The sequence below is a fragment of the Osmia bicornis genome, unplaced genomic scaffold (genome assembly GCF_907164935.1).
Source record: "Osmia bicornis bicornis unplaced genomic scaffold, iOsmBic2.1, whole genome shotgun sequence".
NCBI classification, from domain to species: Eukaryota; Metazoa; Arthropoda; class Insecta; order Hymenoptera; family Megachilidae; genus Osmia; species Osmia bicornis.
Window position 1 is genome coordinate 16,071 of NW_025791149.1, and position 17,806 is coordinate 33,876.

Below are 17,806 nucleotides of genomic sequence, written 5' to 3' on the forward strand. Positions count from 1 at the left end.
TGAACCTAAGCCATAGCCCCGTTCGCCACCGGAAATCCGGTGCCCGGACCTCACCGTGAGGAGGAGGGGTTGGCACGTGGCGCCGCGGAGAAAGATGTAGGCCTCCGCGGGACCTTTGAGGTCCATTTATACTATATCTACATTGGATATAATGTAATATACTGATGCCTTCCCACAGATCAATGTAATTTTGGTAACAACATCATTATTACTATATCTACATTAGATATAATGTAATATACTGATCCCTACCCACAGATCAATGTACATATAATAGCAGTTTCGTTATTACTATATCTACATTAGATATAATGTAGTATAATTATCCCTTCCCACCGATCAATGTACATATAATGACAGTATCGTTATTACTATATGTACATTTGATATGTAATATACATTTAATGACAATACCATTATTACGATATCTACATCAGATGAAATTTAATATACTGATTTAGTCCCACAGACCAATGTACATTTAATAACAATACCATTCTTACTACATCTACATCAGATGTAATTTAATATACTGATTTAATCCCACAGACCTAATGTACATTTAATAGCAATATCATTATTACCATATCTGCATTAGATATAATGTAATATAATGATCACATCCCACCGATCAATGTACATATAATGGCAGTATCGTTATTACTATATCTACATTTGATATGTAATATACATTTAATAACAATATCATTATTAATATATCTACATCAGATGAAATTTAATATACTGATTTAATCCCACAGACCAATGTACATTTAATAACAATATCATTATTACTATATCTACATTAGATATAATGTAATATAATGATTTAATCCCACAGATCAATGTACATTTAAGAACAATATCATTATTACTATATCTACATTAGATATGTAATATACATTTAATAACAATATCATTATTACTATATCTACATTAGATATAATGTAATATAATGATCCCTTCCAACCGATGAATGTACATATAATGGCAGTATCGTTATCACTATATCTGAATTAGATCTCCAGCAATATACTGATCCCTTCCCACAGATCAATGTACATTGAATAACAGTATCATTTATACTATATCGACATTGGATATAATGTAATATACTGATGCCTTCCCACAGATCAATGTAATTTTGGTAACAATATCATTATTACTATATCTACATGAGATTAAATTTAATATACTGATTTAATCTCACAGACCAATGTACATTTAATGACAATATCATTATTACTATATCTACATTAGATATAATGTAATATAATGATCCCTTCCCACCGATCAATGTACATATAACGGCAGTATCGTTATTACTATATCTACATTTGATATGTAATATACATCTAATAACAATATCATTATTACTATATATACATCAGGTGAAATGCAATATACTGATTTAATCCCACAGACCAATGTACATTCAATAACAATATCATTATTACTATATCTACATTAGATATAACGTAATATAATGATCTCTTCCCACCGATCAATGTACATATAATGGCAGTATCGTTATTACTATATCTCCATTTGATATGTAATATACATTTAATAACAATATCATTATTAATATATCTACATCAGATGTAATGTAATATACTGATTTATTCCCACAGACCAATGTACATTTAATAACAATATCATTATTAATATATCTACATCAGATGTAATGTAATATACTGATTTATTCCCACAGACCAATGTACATTCAATAACAATATCATTATTACTATATCTACATTAGATATAATGTAATGTAATGATCTCTTCCCACCGATCAATGTACATATAATGGCAGTATCGTTATTACTATATCTCCATTTGATATGTAATATACATTTAATAACAATATCATTATTAATATATCTACATCAGATGTAATGTAATATACTGATTTATTCCCACAGACCAATGTACATTTAATAACAATATCATTATTACTATATCTACATTGGATACAATGTAATATACTGATACCTTCCCACACATCAATGTACATATAATAACAGTATCGTTATTACTATATCTACATTAGATATAATGTGATATACTGATACCTTCCCACAGATCAATTTACATATAATAACAGTATCGTTATTACTATATCTACATTAGATATGTAATATACATTTAATAACAATATCATTATTACTATATCTACATTGGATATAATGTAATATAATGATCCCTTCCCACCGATCAATGTACATATAATGGCAGTATCGTTATTACTATATCTACATTTGATATGTAATATACATTTAATAACAATATCATTATTACTATATCTACATGAGATGAAATTTAATATACTGATTTAATCTCACAGACCAATGTACATTTAATGACAATATCATTATTACTATATCTACATTAGATATTATGTAATATACTGATACCTTCCCACATATCAATGTACATATAATAACAATACCATTATTACTATATCTACATCAGATGAAATTTAATATACTGATTTAATCCCACAGACCAATGTACATTTAAGAACAATATCATTATTACTATATCTACATTAGATATAATGTAATATAATGATCCCTTCCCACCGATCTGCATTTGATATGTAATATACATTTAACAACAATATCATTATTAATATATCTACATCAGATGAAATTTAATATACTGATTTAATCCCACAGACCAATGTACATTTCATAACAATATCATTATTACTATATCTACATGGGATACAATGTAACATACTGATACCTTCCCACAGATCAATGTACATATAATAACAGTATCGTTATTACTATATCTACATTAGATATGTAATATACATTTATTACTATATCTACATCAGATGAAATTTAATATACTGATTTAATCACACAGACCAATGTACATTTAATAACAATACCGTTATTACTATATCTACATTAGATATAATGTAATATACTGATCCCTACCCACAGATCAATGTACATATAATAACAGATTCGTCATTACTATATCTACAATAGATATAATGTAATATACTGATACCTTCCCACAGATCAATGTACATACAATAACAGTATCGTTATTACTATATCTACATTAGATATGAAATATACACTTAATAACAATATCATTATTACTATATCTACATCAGATGAAATTTAATATACTGATTTATTCCCACAGACCAATGTACATTTAATAACAATATCATTATTAATATATCTACATCAGATGTAATGTAATATACTGATTTATTCCCACAGACCAATGTACATATAATAATAATATCATTATTACTATATCTACATTAGATATAATATAATATAATGATCCCTTCCAACCGATGAATGTACATATAATGGCAGTATCGTTATCACTATATCTGAATTAGATCTCCTGCAATATACTGATCCCTTCGCACAGATCAATGTACATTGAATAACAGTATCATTTATACTATATCGACATTGGATATAATGTAATATACTGATGCCTTCCCACAGATCAATGTAATTTTGGTAACAATATCATTATTACTATATCAAACTTAGATATAATGATATATACTGATCCCTACCCACAGATCAATGTACATATAATAACAGTTTCGTTATTACTATATCTACAATAGATATAATGTAATATACTGATACCTTCCCACAGATCAATGTACATACAATAACAGTATCGTTATTACTATATCTACATTAGATATGTAATATACATCTAATAACAATATCATTGTTACTATATCTACATCCGATGAAATGCAATATACTGATTTAATCCCACAGACCAATGTACATTCAATAACAATATAATTATTACTATATCTACATTAGATATAATGTAATATAATGATCTCTTCTCACCGATCAATGTACATATAATGGCAGTATCGTTATTACTATATCTCCATTTGATATGTAATATACATTTAATAACAATACCATTATTACTATATCTACATCAGATGTGATTTAATATACGGATTTAATCCCACAGATCAATGTACATTTAATAACAATATCATTATTACTATATCTACATTAGATATAATGTAATATAATGATCCCTTCCCACCGATCAATGTACATATAATGGCAGTATCGTTATTACTATATCTACATTAGATATGTAATATACACTTAATAACAATACCATTATTACTGTATCTACATCAGATGAAATTTAATATACTGATTTAATCCCACAGATAAATATATATTGAATAACAATATCATTATTACTATATATACATTAGATATAATGTAATATAACGATCCCTTCCCACCGATCAATGTACATATAATGGCAGTTTCGTTATTACTATATCTGCATTAGATCTCCTGCAATATACTGATACCTTCCCACAGATCAATATACATATAATAACAGTATCGTTATTACTATATCTACATTAGATATGTAATATACATTTAATAACAATATCATTATTACTATATCCACATCAGATGAAATGTAATATACTCATTTAATCCCACAGACCAATGTACATTTAATAACAATATCATTATTACTATATCTACATTAGATATAATGTAATATAATGATCACATCCCACCGATCAATGCACATATAATGGCAGTATCGTTATTACTATATCTACATTTGATATGTAATATACATTTAATAACAATATCATTATTAATATATCTATATCAGGTGTAATGTATTATACTGATTTATTCAAACAGACCAATGTACATTTAATAACAATATCATTATTACTATATCTACATTAGATATGTAGTATATGTTTAATAGCAATATCATTATTACAATATCTACGCCGCCCCCAAAAAACCCGGAACGGCGCCGGGTAAGCTGAAGGCGGGCGCGGCTAAGTCCGTGGCACCTCCGCCGACGCCTGCCAAGGGCAAGCAGCGGAGGAAGAGGAAACGGCGGCGCAGGCCGCAGCGTAGCGCCGCCGTCGTGCAGCCGGTAGCCGGGAAGTCCTACGCGGACGTCCTGGGTACAATCCGGCAGGTGCGTCCGGAGGAGACGGAGACGGAGTTCCGCCAAATCCGGAAGACACAGGGGGGCGGCGTACTGCTGGAGTTGGCGCGCTGCAAGGACCAGCGTGCCCTCCAGGACGCCATCAAAGCCGCCGTGGGGGACACCGCGGAGGTCAGGACCCTGGTACCGCGCATGCGCGTCGAGATATGTGATCTCGACTGCTGCACGACCGGCGAGGAGGTGCGCGCTGCTGTGGTGAGAGCTCTTGGTGACCAGCTAAGGGGGTAGCTGAATGTCACCATGCTCGCGCCAAACAGCAGTGAGCAACGCAAGGCAGTGGTGGTTGCCGAGGAGGCGGCTTCCATCCAGCTGATCGCGAGAAATCGCATCAAGATCGGCTGGATAAACTGCCGAGTCAGGCGCTGGGCCGAAGTCCCGAAGTGCTTCAGGTGCTTAGCCTATGGGCACACGAAGCGGGACTGCAAGGGCCCAGACCGAAGCAAGGCCTGCTGGAGGTGCGGTAAGGACAATCACAAGTCCAACGACTGCACCTCCCCTCCACGCTGCATGCTCTGCGCCGAGCTGGGCGTGCAGCAGCTCGATCACGCACCAGGGTCTGGGGGCTGTAAGGCCTTCCGAGACGTCCTCAGTGCCCAGAAGCGCGGGACGCAATGGCGACGGTGATTCAGTGCAATCTGAACCGCAGCCAGGTCGCCGACAATTTACTCACACAGCTGTCCCTTGAAATGGGCGCTGATGTTGTAGTAATCAGCGAGCAGTACCGGAACCGGGACTGCTCGTCGTGGTACGTCGACGACCTGGGCGTCGCCGCGCTCTGGGTGAGGGACCTCCGGAAGGTTCCAGTGGTGTGTCGCGGAGCGGGTCGTGGGTTCGTTTGGGCCAAATCCCGGGACGTTACATACGTGAGTGTCTATCTCTCCCCCAACGATAGCACTTGCGTGTTCCGGGAAAAGCTCGACGACCTGGAAGACGCGCTCCGCGACATGAACGGCGGGCTCGTTGTGGCAGGCGATTTCAACGCCAGGGCTCTAGAGTGGGGGATGCCAGCTCCCAACACCAGGGGCAAACTGGTTATGGAGATGGCATCCAGGCTGGGGTTGATAGTGCTCAACACCGGCACTACACCGACCTACCGACGACCCGGCTTCGGCGATTCCATTCCAGACGTTACTCTGGTTTCGGAGTGTCTGGGTCGCCGAGCCGTGGGCTGGAGGGTGATGGAAGATTTCACTGGTAGTGATCATCAGTACATCACCTTCCAGATATCGTCCGGTAGAGCGGCACAGCACCGCAATCCTCAGCGCCCACTTGGCTGGAACACGGCCAAGCTGGACGAGGAAAAGTTCGCCGAGTGTTTGAGTCGCGGCCTCGGGGGCATACCATCCGCCCCCGGCGATCGCCCCGATAGGGGCTTCGCTGAGGCCCTGGTCAGCGACACCATGCGGCTCATCACTCGGGCTTGCGACGCCTCGATCCCCCGCAAAAAGCCGTGGAAAGGCCGAGCCCAGGCATACTGGTGGACGGACCAGATCGCCGGTCTCAGACGGGAGTGTCTGAGGCTACGGAGACTGGCGCAACGAGCCCGCGGTAGAACGGAGGCCTCCGACAGGTCAGCCGAGTACAAGGTGGCAAAGAAGACGCTTAATCGGGCTATCAAGGATAGTAAAGCCCGCTGCTGGCGAGAGCTGTGCGACGAGGTGAACCGCGACCCTTGGGGACAAGCCTATAAGCTTGTCACCCGCAAGATCCGGTCGCCCGCCGCGCAGAGCACGATGGACGCAGCTACCACCGAGCGTGTGGTGGACGGACTGTTTCCTAAACATCCAGCAAGGGATTTTTATCCGGAGCTGGGTGACGGAGAGACCGTCCCCACCTTCACTCGGGAGGAGCTGCTGTCAGCAGTGGGTTCCTTGAAGTCCAGGAAAGCCCCGGGCCCGGACGGCATTCCAGCGGAGGTCCTGAAGATGGTGGCGCGTCTCCACCCGGACCTCTTGCTGGAAATGTACAACCCCTGCCTCCGGGCAAGCGTCTTCCCGTCGCCCTGGAAGGTTGCGCGGCTTGTACTTATCAGCAAGGGGAACGGTCCCCCGGACTCTCCGTCATCTTACCGACCGCTGTGTATGTTAAACACAGCCGGTAAGGTGATGGAGAAGATGCTGAAGGCTCGCCTGCTTCAGGCAGTACAAGCCGCCGGTGACCTGTCGGACCGACAGCACGGCTTCAGGAGAGGGCACTCCACCCTCAGTGCCATCTCCGATGTAGTCGAAGCTGTCGGACGTGCGGACAATGCGTGCCACCAGGCCCGCCCGCTGGTCCTCCTCGTCACGCTGGACGTTCGCAACGCGTTCAACTCGGCGAGGTGGATAGATATGCTGCGGGCGCTCGAGCGTTTTCGAGTCCCCAGCTATCTGTTGGCCATGGCCAGCGATTACCTCCGTGATCGCTGGCTTACGTACGAGACGGAAGAGGGTTCCAGAAGTCGCGCAGTCTCAGCCGGGGCAGCGCAGGGTCCGTTCTGGGACCCGACCTCTGGAACGTCTTGTACGACAGCCTACTCAGCATCGAAATGCCCGATGACGTGTACCTTGTCGCGTACGCGGACGACATCGCCGTCGTCATCACCGCCCGTAGCATCGAGCTGGCGCAGCTCAAGCTGAACCAGGTGATGCGGCGGGTCGGAGACTGGATGGACAGTCACGGCCTCCAGCTGGCGATCCAGAAGACCGAGATCGTCGTGCTTACGAGGAGGCGTATACCCACCGTCGTGCCTATGATGGTGGGTGACGTGGCTGTCCAGACACGTAGAAGCGCACGGTACCTGGGGGTGATGCTTGATAACAAGCTCACCTACTGGGACCACATACGCGCAGTCTCCGACAGGGCGACGGCAAAGTCGGCAGAGCTGAGCAGGCTGATGGCCAACATCGGCGGGCCGAGGCCGGGGAAACGTAGGCTCTTGATGTCCACCGTCCAGTCCATGCTCCTGTACGGAGCTGAGATATGGGCTGGGGCCCTGGACATCAAGAAATACAGGGCACGCATGGCCTCCGTCCAGCGTCGCGGAGCGCTGCGAGTCGCTAGCTGTTATCGTACAGTATCCGCACTTGCAGTGCTCGCGATCGCTGGGATCCTCCCCATCGATCTTCTCGCCAAGGAGAGGAGGAGGATCTTCGAGCTGAGCTCGGAGATGGACAGGACAGAGGCCGCGGGGATAGCGCGCGCTGAAACTCTCTCGGAGTGGCAGCGCCGCTGGACCGCGGGCGGCACGGGCCGGTGGACAGCCCGGCTGATCGGGGACCTGGGGCCCTGGCAGGAGCGAGCTCACGGCGAGGTAGACTTCTACCTCAGCCAGCTCCTGTCAGGGCACGGCTACTTCCGGAACTATTTGTACCGGATGGCCAAAGTCAGGTCCCCGACGTGCTACTACTGCGACGCCGAGCGAGACGACGCGTTCCACACGTTCTTCGTTTGTGCTCGCTTTAGCGAGGAACGCTCCGCAGTGGCCAACGCAGCTGACCACGACATCACCCCCGAAAACATCGTGGGAGTGATGCTGCGGAGCGTAGAACTGTGGGACGCGGTCGCGGCGTTCGCGGCCTCTGTCCTGGTGGCGAAGAGGGTCGATGGGTGTCTACAGGACCCCGTCCAGGCCCGGTAGAATAGAGGAGGCCTGCTGCTTGCGCAGGCGAGCACGCCACGGGCCCAGACCGAAGTAATGCGATGAGCGGATTCCGGTCTGGGCTCTTACGTGGGGTCAGAGGTGGTTTTAGTGGGTAGGCCCTTCGGCTAAATTGCTGGAGGGAGAGTCCCACAGTCCCTCCGCAAAATGTTGCGGGGGTCTGCGTAAGGCATTTCCACCTCTGAAAAAAAAAAAAAAAAAAAAAGATTACTATGTCTACATTAGATATAATGTAATATAATGATCCCTTCCCACCGATCAATGTACATATAATGGCAATATCCTTATTACTATATCTGCATTAGATCTGCTGCAATATACTGATTGCTTCCCACAGATCAATGTACATTGAGTAACAGTATCATTTATACTATATATACATTGGATATAATGTAATATACCGATCCCTTCCCACAGATCAATGTAATTTTGGTAACAATATAATTATTACTATATCTACATTAGATATAATGTAATATACTGATCCCTTCCCACAGATCAATGTACATATAAAAACAGTTTCGTTATTACTATATCTACATCAGATATAGTGTAATATACTGATACCTTCCAACAGATCAATGTACATATAATAACAGTTTCGTTATTACTATATCTACATTAGATATGTAATATACATTTAATAACAATATCATTATTACTATATCTACATCAGATGAAATTTAATATACTGATTTAATACAACAGACCAATGTACATTTAATAACAATATCATTATGACTATATCTACATTGGATACAATGTAATATACTGATCCCTTCCCACAGATCAATGTACATATAATAACAGTATCGTTATTACTATATCTACATTAGATATGTAATATACATTTAATAACAATATCATTGTTACTATTTCTACATTAGATATAATGTAATATACTGATACCTTCCCACAGATCAATGTATATATAATAACAGTTTCGTTATCACTATATCTACAATAGATATAATATAATATACTGATAACATCCCACAGATCAATATTCATATAATAACAGTATCGTTATTACAATATCTACATTAGATATGTAATATACATTTAATAACAATATCTTTATTACTATATCTACATCAGATGAAATTTAATATCTTGATTTAATCCCACAGACCAATGTATATTTAATAACAATATCATATTATATCTACATTAGATACAATGTAATATACTGATACCTTCCCACAGATCAATGTACATACAATAACAGTATCGTTATTACTATATCCACATTAGATATGTAATATACATTTAATAACAATATCATTATTTCTATATCTACAACAGATGAAATGTAATATACTGATTTAATCCCACAGACCAATGTACATTTAATAACAATACAATTATTACTATATCTACATCAGATGAAATGTAATATACTGATTTAATCCCACAGACCAATGTACATTTAATAAGAATATCATTATTACTATATCTACATTAGATATAGTGTAATATAATGATCACGTCCCACCGATCAATGTACATATAATGGCAGTATCGTTATTACTATATCTACATTTGATATGTAATATACATTTAATAGCAATATCATTATTATTATATCTACATCGGATGTAATGTAATATACTGATTTAATCACACTGACCAATGTACATTTAATAACAATATCATTATTACTATAACTTCTTTAGATATAATGTAATACACTGATCACTTCCCACAGATCAATGCACAGATTGTAACATTATCGTCATTACTATATCTACATTAGATATGTAATAAACGCTTAATAACAGTATCGTTATTACTATATCTACATTAGATCTACTGCAATATACTCATTCCTTCCCACAGATCAATGTACATTGAATAACAGTATCATTTATCTTATATCTACATTGGATATAATGTAATATACTGTGGCCTTCCCACAGATCAATGTAATTTTGGTAACAATGTCATTATTACTATATCTACATTAGATATAATGTAATATACTTATCCCTTCCCACAGATCAATGTACATATAATAACAGTTTCGTTATTACTATATCTACATCAGATCCACTGCAATATACTGATTCCTTCCCACAGATCAATGTACATTGACTAACAGTATCATTTATACTATATCTACATTGGATATGTAATATTCATTTAATAACAATATCATTATTACTATATCTACATTAGATATGTGATATACATTTAATAACAATATCATTATTACTATATCTACATCAGATGAAATGTAATATACTGATTTATTCCCACTGACCAATGTACATTTAATAACAATATCATTATTACTATATCTTAATTAGATATAATGTAATATACTGATCACTTCCCACAGATCAATGCACAGATTGTAGCATTATCGTCATTACTATATCAGCATTAGATATGTAATAAACACTTAATAACAGTATCGTTATTACTATATCTACATTAGATCTACTGCAATTGTTTTGAAGCTCCGAATTTTCCGTCGAAACGGTCGAGGAATTGAGACGAGCTTCCGAAAAACGCTGCTCGTTGGAGCGTGAAAAAACTTCGACGCGATCGCGGATCGGTATTTAATCCGTTTTTTGGGGAATCCCTTTAAACGATGCACAGAAGGATCGTAGACGTTTTTAATCTACAACGGAATTCGATGAAGAAGCGTTTCGTAATAAGCCCGTGTTTACTTTTGTCACAATGCCGACTAAGAGAGAGAGCGAGGATTCTCGGAATCGATATATTTATATCTTTCGCCGTCTCGCCTCGCCCCCCTACAGGTGCCGAGCTACTCGATCCACCCGGGGGAACCTGTGAGGGGAAGGACGAGTGGCGGGGAACCGCGAACCTCGCTCGCCCGTCGGATATGATTTATTTTATAAACGATAAATAATAGATACAAACAAATATGTACAGTTAATAGAATAAAATAATTAGTTTTAGTATAATGTAAATTTAAACAACAATAATGTAGAAGAAAATATAATTAATAAACGAGCAAATCTCAAACATGCCGCCCGCCTCGTTGTCGGAACGGCAACGACGTGACCGTTTCCAAGAATCGGCGGTTGCTACTGCGTCACTGCTCGTCTGCCGGTAGAGTGCCGCCGCCCGCCGTGACAGACGTATCATGAGACGTCTTCTTAGCCGTAGCGTTGTCCGTATCGTTCGGCGACACGAGTGGAATCAACCGTGTGATTGCACGTGTGGTCAGTCTGGTAGCAGTCTGGACGGTCGCCACACGTGTTAGGCCATCTTTTCCCTCGTGGACCTTCACGACGCGCGCCATCGGCCATTTAGTTGGTGGTGTCGAGTCCTCCTTTAGCAAGACGAGGGTTCCGAGTTGGAGGTTAGGAAGCGCCTTCCGCCACTTCGGAAGGTGTTGCAGTTGGCCCAGATATTCTTTACTCCACCTACGCCAAAAATGTTCAATTAATTTTTGTACGAGGGCCCACCTTTTGTGTCCTCCGTCGAAATTTAAATTTTCCGGTGATTCCGGAATCGCCGACAGTGAGTGACCCGTAATGAGGTGATTCGGTGTTAGTGCGGAGAAGTCTTTGGGGTCGTTCGTGAGTGGTGATAACGGTCGTGAATTTAAACACGCTTCCACCTGGCACAATAATGTTGTCAGTTCTTCGAAGGTCAGCCTGTGACCCTCTACTGACCGAAGAAGATGCCTCTTCGCGGATTTCACCGCCGCCTCCCACAGGCCGCCAAAGTGAGGTGAGTAGGGTGGAATAAATTCCCAATTCGTTCCTTCGTTGGCGATTAGCTCAGCAACCTCCCTGTAAAATTCAGAAGCTCGTTTGAACATAGATTTCAACTGCGCATCTGCACCCCGAAAATTCGTCGCGTTGTCGCTTAAGAGGTGAGCACAGCGTCCTCGCCTCGCGACGAACCGTCGGAAGGCCGCGATAAACGCGGACGCAGACAGGTCGGACACTGGCTCCAGGTGGACAGCTTTGGTGCAGAGGCAGACGAACACGGCGATGTAGCCCTTGACCGTCTTCTGGCCGCGACCCTTTGACATGCAGAGGGTGATTGGGCCAGCATAGTCGACCCCACTGCGAAGGAAGGCCCTGGCAGGCTGGACTCGTGAAGCAGGTAAGGAGCCCATTTGCTGCGTACCCGTGTTACCTTGGAATCTTACACAGCGTACGCAATTTCTTAGGATGCGTTTGAGGAGAGTGCGGTCCTGCGGAATCCAGTACGTTTGACGGACGAAGCTTTGTGTCGACGTGAGGCCACCATGAAGAGTCTGAGCGTGTGCTGCCCGAACAATTAGCTCAGCCAAATTAGACCGACGGTGAACGAGGATTGGATGCCGTTGATCGTAGGTGAGCGATGCATGATCCAATCTTCCACCCACACGAATGATCCCGCAGTCATCTAAAACAGGCCGTAAGGCTAATACATTGGATTTACTTTTAATCGGTTTACCTGTTTTTAGATTGTGTAATTCTTCGGAAAAATATTCCGATTGGCTCAGTCGGAGTATACATTTTCGAGCCTCATCGAGTTCCGTGGAAGTCAGGAAACCCGTTCGCCTGCTGTCGTTGCCCCGAGTGTTCCACACGAAGCGTCTCAGGTAAGCTGTAATGCGTACTAGCTTTGTCAACGACGAAAATCGGCATAGTAAGTCGTTTTCAGATTCAAAATGTTCGGCTGCGATGGTGTGGACGGTAGATCTTTGCTCTGAGAGTGAATCGTCCTGAGAACGAATGGAGGACGGCCAATCACTGGAGGGCGTCTGAAGCCACGAAGGGCCATGCCACCAGCGCTCATCTTCCTTCAGAGCCTGTACGGTAACTCCCCTGGTTGCTAAATCCGCCGGATTATCGCCGCTGCGAAGATGACGCCAATCCACGTCTGGGAGTAACGTTTGAATTTCCGCCACGCGGTGTGCGACGAAGGGCTTCCACCTGGAAGCGTGCGATTGGACCCAGGATAGTACCACCGATGCATCCGTCCACGCATATAAGGTGGCTCGTAGAGGAAGTATGCCGTCCCGAACCGCCACCATGAGTCGAGCCAGTAGCAGAGCTCCGCATAATTCCAAGCGCGGAATACTGCAGAGCTTGATTGGAGCGAGCTTCGTTTTTGCGATGAGGAGATGCACGTTCGCCATGGTGGAGGTACTTGGTAAGCGTACATAGACTGCAGCGGCGTATGCTCGTTCGGAGGCGTCGCAAAAGCCATGTAGCTCGATGTGATCTTGCATCGCATCCCTGTAACTAACCCAACGTGGTAATGAGATAGTCTTTACCTCTTCCAGATCTTGACGAAACTGAAGCCACGACTCCTCCAGGCGGACTGAAAGCGGTTCGTCCCAATCTGCTCCTGATAACCAAAGATCTTGCAGTAGTGTTTTGGCGCGTATGAATACTGGTGAGGCCCATCCAAGCGGATCGAAGAGTCGAGCAGTGTAAGAAAGGACGAGTCGTTTCGTCCAAGTTCGGATGGTTGACGGTTGGTCCGATTTGGCCGAGGTAACAGTAAGCGTGTCTGCCACCGCATTCCAAGTCAGTCCTAGCGTCTCCGCATCGTTGCTCACCTGCAGGAATTTGTGATCTCTTTCACTAGGTTCCCCTTGGGACGTGTAGTTCAGCGTCCACTTATCCAGAGGGAACCCGCCGGCCATGAGGATGCTGATTAGCTGCTGTCGAGACTCCTCAGCCTTGGCAGGATCGTCGGCTCCAGCCAACAGGTCGTCCACGTAGGAATTTCGACGTAAGATGGCTGCGCCCAAAGGAAATCGTTGTTCCTCATCGTCTGCCAGCTGTTGTAGAACTCGTAGAGCAAGGTAAGGGGCTGAAGTTGTCCCGTAGGTGACCGTGGTTAAACGAAAGTCGCGGACTTCGTTTCCAGCTTCGTCTCTCCACAGTATGCGCTGCCAATCTCGATCGTCAGGATGGACGGCTATCTGACGGAACATCTTTACTATGTCCGTAGAAAATACGCATCTCGGGAACCTCCACCGAGTGAGCACCAGCCAAAGGTCGGACTGCAGACGTGGTCCTGACGCAAGAGCCTGGTTCAGCGAAGGTCTGTTGCCTGAAACATAAGATCCGTCAAAGACAACTCGAATCCTTTTATTTCCTGACCCGGTGGTTTTCCAGACTGCATGGTGAGGCAGGTAGTTGGCGTTAGCGACATCATACTTGGAGGCTGGTTCCATGTGGCCCAGTCTCAGATACTCCTCCATGAAGCCCGCATAAGATGTTTGCAAAAAGGAGTCCTTCTCCCATCTTCGTTCGCCAGCCAGAAACCGTTGAAGAGCGGCACGTCGCGGTACTCCGATGTCTTCGGGTGTAGCCTTCAGAAATGGGAGCCGCACCACGTAACGACCTAGTTCATCACGTGAGTGCGTTTCCTTGAAATACTCCTCACAAGCTGTGTCTTGAGGGCTCCACGGAGACTTCGAAGGGACCTCCTCAAGCTCCCAAAATCTTTGCAGGTCGTTTCGGAGATCATCCAGGCCTCGGATGAGTTGCACCCGAGCCACCCCTGAAGCTGGATCGTCGGAGGTCGAAACCGGCCCCAAAGGGGACCATCCAAACGGCGTGCGGACCAGCGACGGAGTTCCAGGAGGGCCTACCTTATTTTCCAAGAAAAGGTACCCACAAACGTCAGCTCCAAGAAGTACGTCGACTCTACGTGGTAATCTAAACTCCGGATCGGCCAGCGGCAATCCCCGCATGTGAATCCATGGATGGTCCTCCACTGGATGAGACGGAGTTGGAGAGGTGACTTTCCTTGTCACCAACGCGTTAAGAGTGATGCGGAAGTCGCTGTCTGCGCAGGACGTAAGCTCGACGGAGACTTCGTGTTTGGCCATCCCGACGCTCTTCTCCTGATAACCGGTGAGTAACACCCTCACACTTTTCCGCTGTAGCTGGAGCGATTGCGCGACCTTCTCGCTAACAAATGACGACTCAGAGCCTGGATCTAAAAGAGCCCTGACGTCTAAAGTGCGACCCTCAGTCGACTCCAAGCGGACCCGCGCGGTTGCCAACAAAATCACCCGTTGAGATCGGACCGTATAAGCAGCACTCGTGCTCGGTGTAATTATATTTGCCTTGGATGACGATGGTTGATCTTCCCGAAAGGCATCGTGTAACGATGTGTGGTGATTGGCCTCGCAAACCAGGCAGCGAAAGTTTGACTTGCAGGCTGCAACTTCATGACCTGAATTTAGACATGCTGTACACACGCCTACCTTTTTTACCAGCGACAAACGGTCTTGCGGATTCATTTTCTTCAACCTAGTGCAGTGGCCAAGAGTGTGTGAGCCAGCACACGACGGGCACGTTTTTGCTGTCTTAGGCTTGGCTGTTTCCTTGGCGTTCGTGGTCAATGTTACCCTTGGTCGAGTATTTGCAACGGGTGTCCGCTTGGAGCCTTCCTTGGACTGGAGGAGGGGCGTCGCCGCATTCGTACCTTGAGCAGAAATAATAGCGTGAGCACGATTTTCCAGAAAATCCACTAACGCCTCAAACGGGGGAAGCGTAGTGGGATCAACCAAGGAAGTTTCCCAAGCGAGTCTCGTGATTTGATCCAGCTTTTCGGTGAGGAGGAACGAAAACCATTCGTCCCACGACTCCACCGGTCGCTCCAAAGAGGCGAGTGCATTCCTTGACTGGCGGAATTCGTCGAGGATCCTTTTAATTTCCTGAGAGGACGCCTTTACTATGGGAGCACAGGTGAGGATGCGACGCATGTGTGAGGCCGCTAAGATCCTTTTATTACCGTAGCGACGCTCCAGGGACGCCCACGATGCCTCGTAATTACCGTCCGTCATCGGAGTGCAGGTAAGCATTTTTGCTGCGTCACCTGTAAGACCAGATTTGAGATAATGTAATTTTTGCACCTTACTTAACATTTTCGAGCCGTGAATTAGAGCTCTGAATTGATCCCGATAACTTTCCCACTGTAGGAGATCCCCAGAAAACGTGGGCAGCGAGATCGTGGGTAAAGTCGGTTCGCCTGACGACGCTTTGCCGGAAGAATTCTCGTCTCCTGGCTTATTCCGGTCTGGGGCGAGTAGGGCAATCCTCTCCTCCAAGTCCACGACGTGCGAAAGGTAAGTACCTTCAATAGTGCTGAAAACGTCTTCCTTCAAGTAAGGCACTGATTTATCAGCTGCGCAAATAATAGATTTGTGAGTTGACGAAAAATCACGCCAATAAGTATCTAACAGCTGCCTCCGTTGCTGCAGCATAATTAGAGTAAGTTTTTCTTGCCCGATCTTCAGTGTATTCCTCATGAAACGCTCTATACGTCCGGCCAGGTCTTCTTGAGAGCGCAGTAGGTTTTCGAGTGACGTCGACATGATGAGTCACCCCGCAAAAACTGTTCTCTAACGACACGTAAGGACGTACAGCACGCGCGTGAAAGGTCACAATTCGCGACCGTTGGCGGTTTGAAAATTCGGACCGTTTAACGGCGTGTACGTGATAAAGAATACGATTATTCTGATTAGACGCAAGAAAATCAAGTCAGCGTAACTCACAAGAAACTGTAGTCTTTAACCCTTTTTCCAGCAGTTCGGGAAGTCCAGCGGGCGATCGGCCACCGTTGGATCGTACTTCGATGCACTGAGGACGCAGTTCGCCAAGAGATCACTCAGATCACTGCACTCACGGCCGGAAAACAACGTACCGATTCGCGATGGTCAAAATCGAGGTGCCGGACAAAGATCCGGCTCGAAGGACCAATGTTTTGAAGCTCCGAATTTTCCGTCGAAACGGTCGAGGAATTGAGACGAGCTTCCGAAAAACGCTGCTCGTTGGAGCGTGAAAAAACTTCGACGCGATCGCGGATCGGTATTTAATCCGTTTTTTGGGGAATCCCTTTAAACGATGCACAGAAGGATCGTAGACGTTTTTAATCTACAACGGAATTCGATGAAGAAGCGTTTCGTAATAAGCCCGTGTTTACTTTTGTCACAATGCCGACTAAGAGAGAGAGCGAGGATTCTCGGAGTCGATATATTTATATCTTTCGCCGTCTCGCCTCGCCCCCCTACAGGTGCCGAGCTACTCGATCCACCCGGGGGAACCTGTGAGGGGAAGGACGAGTGGCGGGGAACCGCGAACCTCGCTCGCCCGTCGGATATGATTTATTTTATAAACGATAAATAGTAGATACAAACAA

At 43.9% G+C, this 17,806-nt stretch overlaps 2 protein-coding genes across 2 annotated transcripts; both read right to left on the minus strand.

The window, feature by feature from the left end:
• Positions 1–8,752: 8,752 nt before the first annotated feature.
• LOC123988847 lies at positions 8,753–14,184 on the minus strand. Its single transcript, XM_046289606.1, has 3 exons — positions 13,917–14,184; positions 12,106–13,039; positions 8,753–8,846 (listed from the first exon to the last, which is right to left on the minus strand). Exons 1-3 carry the CDS (start codon positions 14,047–14,049, stop codon positions 8,753–8,755), a joined length of 1,161 nt encoding a protein of 386 aa, XP_046145562.1. The 5' UTR covers positions 14,050–14,184.
• A 502-nt stretch (positions 14,185–14,686) lies between these two features.
• Positions 14,687–16,370, minus strand: LOC123988848. Its single transcript, XM_046289607.1, has 2 exons — positions 14,772–16,370; positions 14,687–14,704 (listed from the first exon to the last, which is right to left on the minus strand). The coding sequence occupies exons 1-2, from the start codon at positions 16,368–16,370 to the stop codon at positions 14,687–14,689; spliced, it is 1,617 nt and encodes a 538-aa protein (XP_046145563.1).
• Between the last annotated feature and the right edge of the window lie 1,436 nt (positions 16,371–17,806).